The sequence below is a fragment of the Panthera onca genome, chromosome D1, assembly GCF_046562875.1.
Source record: "Panthera onca isolate mPanOnc1 chromosome D1, mPanOnc1 haplotype 2, whole genome shotgun sequence".
In the NCBI taxonomy this organism is placed as follows: domain Eukaryota; kingdom Metazoa; phylum Chordata; class Mammalia; order Carnivora; family Felidae; genus Panthera; species Panthera onca.
The window spans coordinates 32,489,132-32,507,654 of record NC_138348.1 but is presented as its reverse complement, the minus strand read 5'-3'; the positions used below and the strand labels follow the sequence as shown (position 1 = coordinate 32,507,654).

At 33.6% G+C, this 18,523-nt stretch overlaps 1 protein-coding gene across 6 annotated transcripts in view; it reads left to right on the top strand.

The window, feature by feature from the left end:
- METTL15 (methyltransferase 15, mitochondrial 12S rRNA N4-cytidine) overlaps positions 1-18,523 on the top strand; it is a 212,112-nt gene that overhangs the window by 80,653 nt on the left and 112,936 nt on the right. For all 6 annotated transcript variants that reach the window (XM_078433341.2, XM_060606258.3, XM_081790293.1 and 3 more), the window contains one exon: positions 7,322-7,458. In XM_078433341.2, coding sequence (XP_078289467.1) covers positions 7,322-7,458 — 137 coding nt within the window. The remainder of the gene's footprint in view (positions 1-7,321; positions 7,459-18,523) is intronic.

Here is an 18,523-nt window from a genome sequence, read left to right as displayed (position 1 = left end):
GATATTTATTGATTATATTCTGTGTCATTCATTATTTGGCATTGGGGACAGAGATGTTTAGGACATCTTCCTGAGGTGTATTCTAGAAAGAAAGAGAGAGAGAGAGAGAGAGAGAGAGAGAGAGAGAAAGACAGAAAGAAAGAAAGAAAGAAAGAAAGAAAGAAAGAAAGAAAGAAAAGCAAGCAAAGAAAGAAAGGAAAGAAAGCAAGCAAAGAAAGAAAGAAAAAAGCAAGAAAGAAAGAAAGAAAGAAAAAGAAAAGGAGAGGACAGGAGAGGAGAGGGGAGGAAAGGAGAAAGAAAGAAGAATATATTAAAGATACTAAGGCCCCCAGTTAAATATTACATGAGAGCAGAGGCCATGTCTGTTTCGGCCTACTGTTGTATTTCCAACTTTTGGAAAAGAGCTGTGGATATACCAGAATCCTTGTAATTGTTTGAGAATAAAATGAGCGAGATGGAACAAGGAAAGAAGGGAGAGAAGACATGAGACAGTTCAGCATGTTTGGTAATTGCATGTGCTTTTATTATGTTTTATAACCATATGGCTAAGGAATACATTGTAAAATTCATGTGTGAGTGGTGGGAGATAACGTTAGGCAGAAATGCAGAGGCCAGATTCTGAAGAATATTATCCAATATGCCTAGAAATTTGGACTCTATCTTGAACCTTTGGAGAGCTTTTGAGGAGAATAATGTCACATGTTAACAATTTTATTTCAGAAAGGATATCCTGTTAACAGTGTAGAAAAAAAATTAGAATTCAGATTAGAGGTGCGGATATGAGTGTGAGCCTATTGCAGTAGTAAAACAAGGAAATAAAGGGGCCTGAATTTAAAATGGGAGCGGAGAAATTTAAGACATATTTATATGATAAAATCAACAGGACTTGGTAGCTAATTGAATTTGGAGAATATAGGAGAGTGAGAAGATAGGGTGCTTTCGGACTTCTGCCCAGTCTTCGAGGCCCAGCTGAGTGAATTGTAACCTACCCTGATTCTGTCCATCTCACAAGTGATTGACATAAGTATGTTTTTTTCACTCCTATAAAATATGCTTTTTCTTGTATTGCTGATTTCTTTTTATTAGTAGTTATTTGTATGCATGTCTAAATTCCTTACCAAATTTAAAGGTCCATAGCTTAATATCTTTGTATTACCTCATGTGGGCTTATCTGTACTGAGTGTTCAGTAAATATACAGATTATTAATTAATGCTACATTTAAATTTAATTACCTCCTGAAAAAAAATTCAGAAAGTTAAGTATATGCTTGAGACGTTTCAGTATTTAAAAAAATACCGAAATAGGTGCCCGTTGCAAATAGGTGAAGCTTAACTAAAATTCTTTCAAAAACACTTCAATTCTAAAAATTCAAAATTAGTAATTGCCAGAAAAGAAAATATTCATAGGAAGAAATTTTAAAGTTAAATCAGGCCATATTGTTTCCAAATTCGGATGAGAACTTACTATTAAAAATCTTGCACAGATTGGAAATGACTAATCAACATTAGGAAAATGAAATTGAAAGATCTGCCCTCATGCTATTCATGGCTAAAAATGTTTTCATGTCCAATTTTAACAGTGTTCCAGTGTGAAAATTTCAATGATTAGAATTCTTGGTTTGGAAAAAACAAATCATTTAATTATCTAGTCTGCAGGATGATCTTGGGCAAATCCCTTGATTTCTGTCAGTCTCCCCCTTCAGAGAGCAGCGTTAGCTGAGTCTTAAAGGATATCATTTCTGAAAGGTATAAAGGAATGCTAAGAATACTCTAGAAAGAGTAGTATACACTAATGGGATTAAATTAGCATTATTTCTATGGGTCATTCTAGCTCTAACTACCCATGAGGCTGTGATTTTAAGTATTTTAATTTTTTGCTCTTAATTTCAATATCAATTTGAAAACTGTAACTTGTCAAGAAGTCAGTTATCCCCAGTTGCTCTTACATATAATGGGTGGACATTTACATGAGGCCATATATATAACATAATTGTCTTTGGAATTTAATTCAATTGGATTTATCTTCATAAAGTCTTAAAACAATTTAGAACAGTAGAACAGTGGTTGCTTTCAACTGTGTTGGAGGCTTAAGATGCAAAGTTCCTACATATATCTATCTTCATATTAAGAAAAAATACTTTTTCAAAAATTGATTGTTATTGTATAATGTCAGTAGAAGAATATTATGAGATCAAGTGGAAAGAGCATAGGATCTGAGTTTTAGTATTAGCTTTGCCCTCCACTAGTAAACATCTACCTTCTTTGGTCCTCGGTCTCCTCATAAGTAAAATGAGGAGGTGGAATAAATAGTGTGTTATGTCCCTTTCAGCTCTGAAATTCTGCATTTGTACCCTGTTCATTATCAGATTCACAGCTATAGCTCAACTATTCAAGTGTGACTCATCATGGTGCAAGGTAGAACCTAATCATTTCTATATTTAGAAGACCATGGGGATAAAATGTCATTTAGTTGTATTTGATTAAAAGAGGTAACCTAAAATAAGAAATATTCATTTCTTATTTCAAACGCAAAGGAACACTAGTCAACAAATAGGAACATGGTGCATTAGAGGTACATAATACTATTAATATCAGATTATTATGAATGTTTTGCAAAAGTTTTTTTCATTAGTGAATCAATTTGTAATGTTAGGATTATATTAATGTTAAATAAATCCAAAAGTTGGATATCCTGTGACTGTTTTATGTCCTCCTATGGTAATGAATCTTCTATCTTGAGTATTTCTGAATTAATATGCACAAATGAGTATTGCTATCTTTATCATTGTTACCTTGGGAGGCTGAGCTCTTTTTTTCAAATTGCATCACTAAATATTTACTATGCATCTACCTCTGTGCACTGATGCTAATCTATTAAATTTGAGGCAAGGGGCATCTGGGTGGTTCAGTCAGTTCACATTCAATTCTTGATTTCGGCTCACTTCATGATCTCTTGGCTCATGGGGTTGAGCCCCGCATCTTCGCTGGCAGTGCAGAGCCTGCTTGGCATTCTCTCTCTCTCTCTCTCTCTCTCTCTCTCTCTCTCTCTCTCCCTGTCTCTCTGCCCACCCCCCTTTCTCGCAAGATAAATAAATAAACTTTGAAAAAAAGTTGGAGAATTGTAGTCATGGATCTTCCCTCAAATGCTTGTTTATTTTTTAAGTCACTTTCATTTTGACTCTGAGCCTCAATGTCCTTGTGCTAAGAAACCATCAATCTCAGTCATTCTCTTGACTCCACACACCATCCAGAGCTGTGCAGAGGCCCTGCATCTTATTGTTCACCTCATACTACCCTTTGTTTCCCCTGAGATACCTTTTGTTATAACCTGTGTAGGCCCTCGAGGACCAAAGGTTCTGCTTCTTCTGTACCACATAGTGGTATGGAAATCTCTAGTAGCGCTGAGAACCCTGTGTTGAGGGACCACACTCCCTCAGTTCCTCAAACAGACAGCTGCTTTGAGATCTTATCCCCTGTCAGTCATTCATTGGTCCTGCACCTTCTTGGAATTTGTTCATTCATTTCCATCGCTCTTCTGCCCAATTTCAGTGAAATCTCGGTCTCTCTCTGTCTCTTTTCCTTAAAGACACTAACCTATCCAGGATAACTAGCATTCTTTCTGAGCTTTTTTTTTTTTTTTTTTTTTTTTTTAACTACTGACAGGAAAGTAGTTGTCTTCAGACTATAGGAAAGATACTTTTTTCTTTGTGCCATGCAAAAATCCTCAAGGAACATACATTGTAAAGCTCTGAATCCTTAGGTGCCTGTTTGAAAGAGGAGAAGGAGGGAGGACAAAGGAAAAAAAGAGAGAAACACACATATCTCAAGAATTACCCTGGTACAACAAAGATTAAGACATGGTTTCCAAGAGCCTAAATGCCAGTGGGAATGAGTGCTCTATAAAACAAGTAAAGTTTTCTTGTATAATTTTTGTAAAGCTATCTCTGCTGTGATTGTTTCTGTGCCATCCACTTTTTAAAATTTCTTTTGTTTGCTCACCCCTCCTCCTTCTCTTTTTTTCTTTCTTTCTTTCTTTCTTTCTTTCAGAAAAGCACAGAATTTAGAGTTGGTGACACATGGCTTAGAGTTCTCTTTCCCTCACTTGCTAGTAATATTATCTAAGAAATCAAGTCACATCATCTCTCTGCACCTTGAGTTTTTTTTCTATTTGCAAAAATGGGAATAACACCACTTGTCCATACTCACTAACAGAGCTTTTGTTAGACCAAGAAGGAAAACGTTAATGCTTGTAAACATGAAGTAGTGGGCAAATACAGCCTTCACTGATTTAATGCAGAGGCAGAGTAGTGCGAGAAAAAACACAAATTGTATTCAAGTTCCTGTATTCAGTTCCCGCATTTGCCACTGACTAGCTTAATGTAATCTTAGTTTCTGTGTATGTACAAATCTAATAACATCTACTTTTTTGGTCATAAGGAAGAAATAACATAATTTTTATAAATCTCTGTAAAGTAAACAGGGAGACATTCTGTCTCCCTTTCTTAGGTGAAACAGCTGGGGCTCAGAGAGTTAAAATTTGACCAGGGTTATACAGGTGAAAACTGACATTAGCAGAATAAACTCTTAGTATCAAATATGGGTTTTGTGTTTTAGATAAATTATATCAGGTAATCTCAAAGAAAGAGTTCCATGTATGTTTGGAACATGACCTAAACATATGAACACACACACACACAGATCAGACTCATAGAAAGATTGTTTTTTAACATGCAGATATATTTGTTCTTGTGCATTGTTCTTGTCCAAACTCCTAATTTTATCATCAACTCGTACAAATTAAAAAATGTGGTCCTATGTCAAGTTAATGACCCAGGAAAAGGGAGAGACTGATTGGCTCCCTTTTCAATTGTAGTGCTGGTTGACTCACAAGGCCTGGATGTCATGATTTATATTTGATGAGCAATGTATATTTGAATTTTAAAAATGAAAGTCTATGGCTTCAGTCATGTATTAACCCAGGACATATGGTGGGGTTCACTTATAGTTTTATAAATCCCATATCTCCCACTTTGTTTTGTGTTACACTTGACTGGTAATAATTTTTTCCCTCTATGGAAACTTCCTTGATTGTCAGTATATCTCCAATGGTGTAATCATTGTATATTAAAAAAAATAATCATGTAAATTATTATCATCATCTCACATTTTCAAGAACATTTTTAATGATAAGGAATTTTTCTTTTTAATTACTGATGGGGACTTTTCCTGGCTTGGGATAAGGTAATCATATTTTAAGTGCAGGATTATAGACTTGATATTAAGACTTGATACTGAGCATAACAAGAAGGTAATTTATACTTTGCCTTGGAGAAGTTTTTTTGTTTATGCCAAACGCCTAGAAATTTCATTTTTAATTTCTTTTTAAAGCTTATTTATTTTGAGAGAAAATAGAGCACAAGCAGGAGGGCACAGAGAGAAGGAGAGACAGAATCCTAAGTAGGCTTCATGCCATCAGCACAGAGCCTGATGTGGGATTCAAACCACAAACTGTGAGATCATGACCTGAGCTGAGATCAAGAGTTGGACCCTTAACTGACTGAGCCACCCAGGGGCCCCTAAATCCCTAACAATTTTAAAACTGAAATATGGTGAGATGGCAGATTTTTACCTATTCATAGATGCATAAGAAAAGTATACAGACTGGGAAAAGAAATTATTCATTCTTGAGAGTATAAGTACGTACTCCTAACAACTATACAAATAATATGACTTCAAGTATTGTTTTCACATTACTGTTTATAATGGTGAAAAGAGTGTGTAGCCATGTCTTTTGTGCTGACAGTGACAGAAATGCAAGGTTAAGTTGTATTAACATACTTTTGTTAAAAAGCAGTGCTTGTGTATTTTCACCACATTTACATCCCTCATAACTTATATCTCTCTTCTTTTCAATTTTTATTGGAATATTTTCTCCATATTATTCTTCAAATAGCAGGATAGCTTTTCTGAGGACTTGATCAGAGGATGGGGCTCAGCATGATTGCTGGTAGCAAAAATTGAAAGCATACTTGCGTCTTGTTTCTGCCCACTCTGCTGGAAGTAAGTTGTAGCGTTCAGGGCAGGGAAATGTTCACATTCATTGCAGGGATTTCCCTTGTGCAGTGTATTCATATAACTTTAAAGTTATATGTTTGAATATTTTAATAGTTTGGCTTAGTATATATTATTTTTTCACAGTATCGATATTATTGGAATGATTATTTTTATTTTCATAATACCATGAAGCTTATTGAAAGGGTACATTAAACTAAGAGCACAACACTGAGTGTCTTGACTTCCACATTGGCTGCCATCAATTAACTTCTTCACAAATATGTTTTTAATGGTCCAGGTCTGATTTCTTGCCCAACTGAGACCTATTTTCTTTATAGTATGGCCCAATAAAATAGCCAAAAAGTAGGTTCAAATCCAATTTACTTTACTGTTTTTTTTTAGAATGATCTAAGCATTGAAGATAGGCACCCCTGCACATTTTAATCTGTTGTCCTGGCAAAATTATTACTAGCAAATATTTTACTCTCAAAACTGTCTTCGTTTAGGTAATTATATGTCATCTTACCAGTTAGGTAGGTATTGATGGTATCTTCTTCTAGACTTTCTTTTTCTTTTCAGAGCCTGGAGAAACCTAAAGACACTGGGATTTTAAGTGTCTTTCCCAAAGATGTATAGCTACTTCATGGCAAAGCTAGAGTTTACTGTAGTTGTTTTGACTTTAGCTTTGAGCCTTTTCCAGTTTAGATTTTTAAAGATTTGTCCTGTGACTATTTATTGTTGGATATATTCATTCTCTTTCCCTCCATCTCTCCCTTGCTCGCTCTCGATGTTTCTCTCACTCTCGCTCTGTCATTCTTTCTTTGTATTCTTGAATATCTTTATGTGTAATATAAAGTATTTAGAGAAACTGAGATAAAATGAGCCATACTAATTGTAAGCTGTCTCCTTTTGATGAGAAATTGTTGGAAATATCATTATCAGCCAGGTGCTGGAAAGCATTAAAAAGCTAGCAGTACAACACTGTGGCCAGTTTGACCTTTGGAGGAAAATGTAAATTTGTCTTGAATTGGCCACCCTGTACCAGAGATTATCATTTTACTGATATCTGTCCCGTTCTTTTGGACCGATCAATCATAATTGATCCAGATCTCATGTATAACAAATTCAACTCTCGGCAAAATGATTTTAATTGTTTTTCAAATTACTATCAGCTCTGAAATTCAGTATGTGCTTCTAGAAATTAAGGTAGCTAGCAAGAATATTTTCTTCATGCTAAGTGGTAATTTTCTTTTTTCATGTTGGCTAGATTTTTCTAGATATGACATTTGGTTCTGGAGGACACACAAGAGCCATTCTACAGAAGGAGTCAGATATTACTCTGTATGCCTTAGACAGAGACCCGACAGCTTATGCAATAGCTGAACAGCTTTCAGAATTCTATCCGTAAGTAATACTCTTGTATAATTATTGAATTTTCATGCTGAGTTTTATAGAGCTTGGTTTACCATTTTGGCATTTGTTCTCCCTTGTGTGATGTTATGCTTCACTATGCTACATATTTTCTCCCTTTTTTCCTCAAAAGAATTAATGTAAATAATGTTTTAGTACCACTTAAAATGATATTACTGCCTTTATCCTTTCTGAATTCATAAAAATGAATACAAAAATGATTTATGGCTAAAATCTGAAGATGGGTTGAAATCCATCCATGAATAATGTTTTGACAAATAAGCCTTGGTTTAAAAAATAATTTTTAAAGAATTTATGAGTTACAGTTTCCAAGAATTTACTGAAGTAAATAAGTATGTGAGACTTCTGCAGAATTCATTAGGTCACATATATTAACGTAATACAGTTGTTGTCTCTGAATTCTTTTTGAAATTCACAAGTAAATTTAGAGCAGTCTATCCCTCTGTCACGAATTAGGTGACCTTTCACCTTGGAAATGAATATAAAATATTGTCTTCCTAAGTTCTTCCTTAGGAAGAACTTCCTTCCTGTTCACTTCCTAAGTGAAAGCATCTTCCTTTAGAGAAAATTTTGGATGAGTTATGCTATGTCGTTTAAAAGTTTTCAGCCTGAAAAAGGAAAATGTCTTGGAGTTAAGATGACTATCTACAAATATGTAAAGGGCTGTTTTCAGGAATAAGGAATTGTTCTCTTCTCTTATGCTTCAGAGACTGAAATCAAGAAAATAGATGAGAATTTTAGAGGTAAATTTTGACTTGATGTAAGCCAGGGTCTTTTGATAGTTCTAACTGTCCAATAATGAAAAGGCCCATTTGGTAAAGTAGCAAAAGTATGACCATGGAAAAGTTTAATCACAGACTAAGGATAGGAAGCTGAATTACTAATGTAGAATAGTCTATTTTGAGGCACCTGGGTGGCTCAGTCAGTTAAGCGTCCGACTTCAGTTCAGGTCATGATCTCACAGTCCGTGAGTTCGAACCCCGCATTGGGCTCTGTGCTGTCAGTCCAGAGCCTGGAGCCTGCTTCAGATTCTGTGTCTCTCTCTCTTCCCTTCCCCCACTCACACTCTGTCTCTTTCTATCAAAAAATGAATAAATGTTAAAAAAATTTTAAAAAAAGAAGAATAGTCTATTTCACGTTTTCAGGTCCCAAACTCTACAAATCTATCAATGTGATTAATTCTCCCAATAAAAATGTGAATAAATACACCTAAGTTTTTGTTAGCAGTATCAGAGGGTTTATTGGAGTGCCTGAAATCAGTTTGACCCCAGGTTATTTTCTTCTAAGAAAAATATGAGGATATGGTTTAATGATATGATACTTTTTTTTTTAAACCTACCTCTGTCATTCTGCAATGTCCCATAGATGCATCTTCTTTAAGAAGATCTTGTATTAATTAGGGCATCCATGTTTGTAAAACATCTTAGGAGTTCACTTGTTTATGACCTGAACATTCATAGAATGCATGTAGGTCTCCTATTTCACTATCATAGAAAAACTGGATTTTTCTTAGACATTGTTGTTTCTAAAGGCAATGAGTTCCAGTTCAGATTTTCCAAAGTCTCTTATTCCTTCAAATAGCCTCCTTTCCTCGGATAGAACTTAACATTTTATCAATTTTGTCAGGTGTAGTTTTTTATCTTGAGACTGTGTTTTCTTTTCAGTTTTCAGTAGTAGAAACCATTAGCTAGACAGATATGATTTGCTAAAAGGCATATATGACTAAATAGAAACAAAGCTGAGACATGCATCCTGCCCCATCACCTAATATTGTTATTATCATCATCATTATTATTATTATTATTATTATTATTATTATTGTTTTGAGGAATAGGTGACATAAATGTTCTATTAGTTTCAGGTATGCATCATAGTGATTTAACATTTCTACACATTACTCCATGCTTACTATAGTAAGTATAGTTATCATCTGTCACAATATAACATTATTACAATGTTATTGACTCTATTCCCTAGGCTGTACTTTTCATCTCTGTCACTTATTTATTTTATAACTAAAAGTTTGTGCCTCTTACCCCTTCAGCTATTTCACCCATCCTCCCGTCCACCTCTTCTCTGGCAACCACTAGTTTCTCTGTATTTAAAAATCTATTTGTTTTTTGTTTGTTCATTTTATGTTTAGATTCCACACATAAATGAAATAATAGGATATTTTTCTTTCTCTGTCTGACTTATTTCACTTAGTATTAATACCCTCTAGTTCCATCCATGTTGTCACAAATAGCAAGATTTCATTCTTTTTATGGCCGAGTAGTATTCCAATGTATATATACCTTTATCTCTTCATCTGTCAGTAGACACTTGGGTTGCTTCTGTATCTTGGCTATTGTAAATAATAATGCAATAAAAATAGAGATGCTATTATCTTTTGAGTTTAGTGTTTTTGTTTTCTTTGAGTAAATTCTCAGCAGTGGAATTACTAGGTTGTATGGTATTTCTATTTTTAGTTTTTTGAGGAACCTCTATACTATCTTCCACAGTGGTTACACCCGTTTACTTTTCACACAGGAACGTTCCATTTTCTCTACATCCTCCTTAACACTTGTTATTTCTTATCGTTTTGATACTAGCTATTCTAACTGGTGTGAGGTGATATCTCATTATGGTTTTGATTTTCATTTCCTTGATTAGTGATGTTGAACATTTGTTCATGCATCTGCTAGCCCTCTGTATGTCTTCTGTGGAAAAACATCTATTCAAGTCCTCTGCCCATTTTCAAATCAGATTGTTTGTTTGTTTTTGTTTTTTTTTATTTGAGTTATATAAATTCTTTATATATTTTGGATATTAACCCTTTATTGCATGTATCATTTGCAAATATCTTCTCATTTAGGAGGCTGCCTTTTTGTTTTGTTGATGGTTTCCTTTGCTGGGAAAAGCTTTTAATTCCTCTCTCTGTCTCTCTCTCTGTGTCCCTCTCTCTCTCTGTCTCCCTCTGTCTGTCTCTCTCTCTGTCTCTCCCTTTGATGTAATCCCAATAGCTTATTTTTGCTTTTGTTTCCCTTGCCCAAGGAGACATATGCATAAATATGTTGCTAGGGTGAATGTTTAAGAGATTCCTGCCTTTGTTTTCTTTTAGGAGTTTTATGGTTTCAGGTCTCACATTTAATTTTTTTTTTTTTTTTTTAACATTTACTCATTTTTGAGAGACAGAGAGAGACAGAGCATCAGTGGAGAAGGGCAGAGAGAGGGAGACATAGAATATGAAGCAAGCTCCAGGCTTTGAGCTGTCAGCACAGAGCCCAAAGCAGGGCCCAAACTGAAGGACAGCAAGATCATGACCTGAGCTGAAGTTGGACGCTTAACCGACTGAGCCCCCCAGGCACCCCTCAGGCCTCACATTTAGGTCTTTGTTTTTAATTTTTTTTAAATGTTTATTTATTTTTGAGAGAATGAGACACAGAGTGCAAGGGGGGGGGAGGGTCAGAGAGAGAGTGAGACACAGAATCCCAAGTGGGCTCCAGGCTTTGAGCTGTCAGCACAGAGCCCGACACAGGGCTCGAACTCACAAATGGTGAGATCAGACCTGAGCCAAAGTCAGAGGCTTAACCAACTGAGCCACCCAGGCACCCAGGCATTTAGGTCTTTAATCCGTTTTGAATTTATTTTTGTTTATAGTGATCCAGTTTCATTCTCTGGCACACAGCTGTCAAGTTTTCCCAATACCATTTATTAAAAATACTGCCTTTAATTCATGGTATATTCTTGCCTCCTTTGTTATATATCAGTTGACCATATCATCATAGGTTTATTTATGGGTTCTCTATTCTTGTCCAAAGAGCTGTATGTGTCTATTTTTGTGCCAGTAACATACTATTTCATTACTATAGCTTTGTAGTATACCTTGAAATCTGGGATTATGATACCTTTGGCTTTGTTCTTCCATTTCAAGCCTAATAATCTCATTTTATTTTGTTTTATACTACCTTGACTCAAATCTAATTGATACTTTTTTACATCATCCATAAGATAATTCTTTGTCAAGCATAATAAATTAGTTAAGGAACAATAGAGTAAATCAAAATAAGATAGGAAGAAGGGATTAATACAGATTGAAATCAGAATCAAAGAAACTAAAAAGAAAAAAGAATAAAGAAATCCTAAGTGTTTATTTGAAAATAACAAAAGTCCTTGATAGCTTGATTAATTTTTTTTATTATTTAAGAAAATTTTTTTTTTTTTTTACATTTTATTTATTTTTGATAGACAGAGAGAGACAGAGCACAAGTGGGGCAGGTGCAGAGAGAGAGGGAGACACAGAATCCGAAGCAGGCTCCAGGCTCTGAGCTGTCAGCACAGAGCCTGACGCGGGGCTCGAACTCACAAACCACGAGATCATGACCTGAGCCGAAGTCTGATGCTCAACCGACTGAGCCACCCAGGAGCCCCAATAGCCTGATTATTAAAGAAAAAAATGAGCAAAAATATATGATTAAGACTGTAGAGGACACCAACCATAGACACAAGATAAATTAATCATAAGATAATACAACCATAATTCTGTGGTAATATGTGAAACCTGGATGAAATGAATAATGTTTTATCAAATATAAATTATTAAAAATGACTGAATATTATGAAAGTTGAGTAGATCATTACATTATCACAACAGAGATAAGAAAGGTAGCTAAAGTATGTAGAACAATGTACCATGACTAGATTTGCAGTTGTTACCTAGTTCTTAAAAAAATAGGAAAGAGCATTGTCTTTTACACTATTCTTGATCATGGTAAATATGTAAAGCCCTTTCAGTTCATTTTATATTGAATCTAACCTAGTTTTAATATTTAATCCTGATAGAAATAGTATAAAAGAAAAAAAATAGAAAAAGTCTAACCTCACTGAAGAATATAGATGCAAAATTCAAAAGGAAATACTAGCATATCTAACTCATATATTATTTAATTAAAAGAATAATACGGGCCACCTGGGTGGCTCATTTGGTTAAACGTCCCACTCTTGATTTCGGCTCAGGTCATGATCTTATGGTTTGTGGGTTTGAGCTCAGCATCATGCTCTGTACTGATAAAATGGAGCCTGCTTGGGATTATCTCTCTCTCTGTGCCTCCCCCCAGCCCCACCCCTCTCTCTCTTAAAAAGAAATAAACTCAAAAAAAAAAAAAAAAGAAGAAGAATATGTATAGCCTAATTAAGAGTAATACCTAAAGAATATAGAGATGGTTCCACATCAAACAGCCAGTGATAAGTTGATAAGCATGACTATAATCAACTATTCTTATTAAAATCTCTATGCTAAGCAGGAATATAAATAAACTACTTAAATGTAAAATATCCTATTATGCAAGGACAAACAGAAATTATTTTCCCAAAAGGTAAAATACTATAACAATTTAAATCAAAATCTAGATTTAAATATGGATTAGCTTCTATAAATATTCTAATCAGTATTTTTGGAAGTTCTGGCTTATGTAAGTAAGAAACTAAAAGAAAGGTTAAAATATTCTTCTTGTAATCATTTAACTGAAAGACTTGTAAAATTAGTAAGATGATACAATAAGATGGCTAGATAAAAACTTTAAAATATACTCAGTAGTAAATACTTGGAAAGAGAATTAGGAAAAAAATTCCATTCTCAAAAAAGTACCTAACACTATATAGAATATTTAGCAATAAATTTAATAAGAAAGGCGCAGTTCTAAATTTTAAAAAAATATAATTTTACTGAAGGACATATGGAAATGAACGAAGAGAAAACATTTGTTTTGGTGTAGTACCAGTAAATTAGTATTATTTAAAAAGTCAATTCTCCCCAAATTTAATGTACTCCCAGGAATTATCTTAGTTGATTGCACTTTAACTGAGGTACATTTGTTTATTAGTTTATATAATATGATGTTAAGTATGTATGGCAGGGGAGTGACAAGATCTTTTTTTGAGGGGATGGGGGGAGTGACACGATCTTTGGGGGGAAATAAAAAAGTGAGGGGAAACTTGCCTTACCAGATGTCAGATCATACTTTAAAAACACTATAATGAAATCAGTATCATATTGGCACAAGAATAGGTAAGTAGATTAGTGGAAGAAAGAATCTAGATATAGATTCCAGTATGTAATAGGTATATACTATACTATAAAAAAATTAATAAAAGACAAAGGTATTTCACTTCTTTGAGAAAATAGTGCATTGTTAAATAAATAGGGTTGTTACAGTGATCACTATGAAGAACATAAAATGAACCCCTATTTTAAATCAGATTCAAAAATAACTTCCAGATAAAGTAAAAAGGTATGAAAAGCTGAAAATAAAAATTCTGTAAGAAAATTGAAGAGATAATATAGATAATCCAAGGTAAGAAAATTTCTTAAGACTAGAAATCATAAATCTATAAAATTAAATGCTAGAGTATCTCATAAAAATTTTAAAAGTATATGACAAAAATAATATGGTATATTTTCCAGTCAATCTGGAAAAAGAAATATTAGTAATATAGAGAATAGGAACAGAATTGATATTCTAGGGAAGGAAAATATCTTTTTCCTCTATCCTCCTAAATTCTCAGCCTGAGCAAATTAACAAGAGAAAAAGCATACACATTTTTTATTTAAGTTTTCTGTGACATAGGAGCTTTCATAAGGAAGTAAAGTACCTAAGACATGGTTATACTTGATTATTTCTATACTGGGTTTGATGAAGAGTGGAAAGTTATGGATAAATATGATAGGACAAGGGTATGAACTAAGTGTAGTCAACTGGGAGAAACTTAGCAAGCCCCATGCATTCAGATTCCTCTTGTCCCTCATCTTCAGAGATAAGAAGGCTTTTTTCCTCTGCATAGAGGGAGGGCATCTCTCACATAAGGGTCTGAAGACCTACTGCAGAAGAAGGTCAACAAGTTCTTTCATGTGCCATTTCTCAAATTCCTTCAGTTTGAAATATTCAGTGTGCCAAGGTAATGTATTTTGAGGTAGCATGTCCTGAACCCGATCAATATTTATTATGTAAGAAGAGTTTTTTTTCAAAATTGATAAGACAACAAAATCCAATTTGGCAAATGAACAAAAGATATGGAAAGGTCATTTATGGTAGATTAAGGTATGAAAAGATGCTCAATATCAATAACGGTGATGAGGAAAATGAAGTGAAAATAATAAGGGCTAATATCCTATATATATCAGACTGGAAAAACAGAATGATTTTGAAAGTGAAGATATGGGGAAAGGATATTCATCCATTTCTCGTGAGCTTCTTTTAATATTAAAAAAGTACACAACATGCTAAGAATTTATTTCATCTAAGTAAAAGAATCGGTATCTAAGGAAGCATATCTTCAGCATTATCGTAGACTTTATATATACATTTTGTGTATATATAATCATGGAGTACTTGAGGAAGAAGGAATTAGTTGTGGGTGGATGTGTGGAAAAAGGGAAAATTGGTTAAAAAGGACAAACCCAGAGATTGTATGATCACATGTCTGCATGATATGGAAAGTAGAAAATGCCAAGCAATGCTATATATTATTTATGAATACCTACCTATGTAGTTGTAGTATAGGAACATACATGAGATAAAAAAAAACACAGATTCGGCCTTAGGATTATTTTTCAGGATAATGGATGGATGGATGGATGGATGGATGGATGAATGGTTGGAAGGATGGACAGATTAAACTTCTTAAAAATACATCTTCTTAAAGATACATGTATAATTACGACTTGTAGTAAGGTACACAATAAAGGAAACGGTTTTTCGTTTCAGTGTGAGTATCCTTTGAGGAAATATAGTAATTTCTTTCTTTCATTTATTTATTTTGCCATTGTCAAAGAGAAGCTTATGCTTGTGAAAAATCTCATATTCTTTACTCTGTCAAAATGAAGTCAAAAATAGAAAGTAACATTTTCATTGAAAACTAAGAAATTCATGGGAAGGTTGAATTTTAGGCTAACCAATTTTAGGTGTTTCAGAAAAGATGGCATGTCAGATCACCTCTTGTTTGAAAACTGAAGCTTTTTCCTATTGCCTCTGAAGACTGTAAGAGAGAAAACACATTTAAATTGGAGCAGTGGGGTGTTTGCTTACTTTTGCCACAGTGGAAGATGGATGTTGGAAGACAATTTTTTTAATGATTTTTTTTTTCTAAATTCAGGAATAAAATGTGCTATTGAGTAGAGAGAATATAGACATATATAAAGAAAATAATAAATATCATAATTGATTCTATCATTTGACTAATTTTTTTTTTAAATGTTTATATATTTAGAGAGAGAGAGAGCGAGCAAGCAGGGGAGGGGCAGAGAGAGTGAGGGAGAGAGATAATCCTAAGCAGGCTCCATGCTGTCAGCACAGAGCCCGAGGTGGGGCCCGAACCCACAAACCATGAGATCATGACCTAAGCTGAAATCAAGAATGGGACACAGCCAACTGAGCCACCCAGGTGCCCCATCACTTGACTATAATTTTAACATTATAGTTCAACAGTTTATAAAAGTAGGTAGCTCATTGGAACAAATTTATAATATACAGAAAAATGTAAAGGAAAAAATTAAACTCACTAATTATTCCACCACCTTTATCAATAGTAATGATTTTATGTATTTCATTCCATCTTTTTAATTATCAATATTTCATTATATGTACTATTTCTTTTTTGTACTTTCTTGGGTACTTTTGCTTTTTATACTTATATCTAAATTGTAAGAATATCTTGGCCAAGTTTAAAAAAATTTTTGATCAATTGTATTAAACAATTAATTTAGAAAGAATTGGCATATTTATTCTATATCCTAATCCAGAAGCGTCATATGCTTTTCCATTTATTACAGATTTTGTGTAATTTCTCATTAATACTTTTTCTTGATTAAAATGATAAAATACAGAACAGTCTGAAAAGAAAATTAAAATAACTCAAAATCCCATCACCAGTATTAACATGTTTATGCATTCAATATGCATACATATATGTTTTATAAAATTTGATCATACTTATACATTATCAGATTATTATACATTATATATTATATGTTATATAGATCATATATGATATATGTATCATACTATTACTTATATATTAGCACGTTCATATTTCATTAAATATCTAAATAATAATTTTATTGATTGTAGAGTGTTTCCTTCATGTAATTATTACTTAATTTATAAGAATTCTAACTTCACTGTAGTGTCATCCATGTCCATATTGCTGCTATTTTAAATCTTTCTATGCTATATTATTTTAGATGTCTTCCTATTAACAACAAATACCAGATGTACTTTGTGTAAACAAATCTGAGTATGTGTTCTGTAAACGGATAATTAATTCAGGACATGCTTGCACTCTTCTATGTGATCTTGTTTTATACTTTTCTATTTTTATGTTTCATTGAAATTTTTTTGGCTTTTAAAATCTATTTTGTCCATATATATATCCAGTTTGCCTTTTCTCTACCAGTTTTGATGACATACTTTTTGTTTTTTAATTTACTACTGGCTGATGTGTTTTTTTAAAATTTAACGAATTTAAACATTTTTTTTGTTAAGTATACAGAAGAAAATGATATTCCCATTTTTATTTTACTTGTTTTTCCCAACCCCCTGCTTGTCTTTTAAAGTATTATCTTGGATTTATTCATTCATATCTACTATTATGATAATTTATTAACATTTACACTATTTGGCGGTCATATCTAAAATAATTTAAAAAAATTTTTAATGTTTATTTTTGAGAGAGAGAGAGAGAAAGAGAGACAGAACATGAGTGGGGAAGGATTAGAGAGAGAGGAAGACACAGAATCCGAAACAGGCTCCCAGCTCTGAGCTGTCAGCACAGAGCTCGATGCAGGGCTTGAACTCATGAACCATGAGATCATGACCTGAACCGTGGTCAGATGCTTAACCGACTGAGCCACCCAGGCACCCCTAAAATAATTATTTTTACTTAAATCCATTTAATTCATGTCAGTGCACTCCACTAGCCTTTTTATACTACAGGTCCTATTTTGAGTTCTTCATGTAGGCTCATATCTTAGTCGGTTGATCACATCTTTAAATGTTATTTCTAGAAATATGCAAAAGGGAATCATCTCTGCCTTTGTCTACAGAGACTGTGGTACTCATGCTTTCTTACATCAGTAACTTGATTTGGCATACCATTTGGGGCATTTTATAGATTTTACTCTGTTTTCTTCTGACGTGGAATGTTGTAGAGAAGTCTGAGATCAACCTAGTTTCCTTTTTCCACTCCGAGGTAATCTGTTTCTCACTCCCCTCTCCCCACACCAGCCTAGATGCTTACTAGATATATTTCTTGACCATTTTTGATATTCACAAATTTCACTAAGAAATATTACTAATTGGTCTCTTTTCATTAATTTTCCATATACTCTGTGAACAATTTTGCCTGTGGATCAGGTCTTTTCTCTACAAAGGAGTTTTTTGTGTTAGTTAGCCTCTGCTTTTCTTTCTATTTTCTAACCTTTGAGCACTTTTTATTTGTTGGCTGGAGTTGTATTATCTGTCTCCATGACCTTTAATTCCCTTCAGTGTTTCCTGCTACTTTTACTTTGCCTCACTATACTGGGACATCTCCTCAAGGTTATTCTCCATGTTACAGATTTGGTTTTCTACAGTGTCGATTGTGATTTTTATTGACTCTTGTTCATGTTTTGATTCAGGTATTGGAAGTTATCTTTCCTTGTAACCATATTTAATTTGTTGATCTGTTCTTTTCTGCCATTTCCTTTTTATTTCTTCCTGTTCTGTTGTCTCATTTTTGTTTTAACAGTCAGCAGACTTTTGAAATTTATGGAATCCAAAGTATATGTATTTCTGTTTTTTCTAACAAATCTTTTTTAAAAGTATGTTTTTGCTCTGTCTCTTGAATGCAAAGTTTTCCTTCTTTTCTCTTCCAGGATCTTTTCATAGGCCCCCTTCTTGGTCATGTATTTATATGTACAGTTTTTACTATTTGCATAGATTCTTTGTTGACCTGCTCATTATTTGGTGTTATGTGGCTGGAATCTTCACTTTAGATTTTAAGCTAAAAAATTACTTGAGGCACA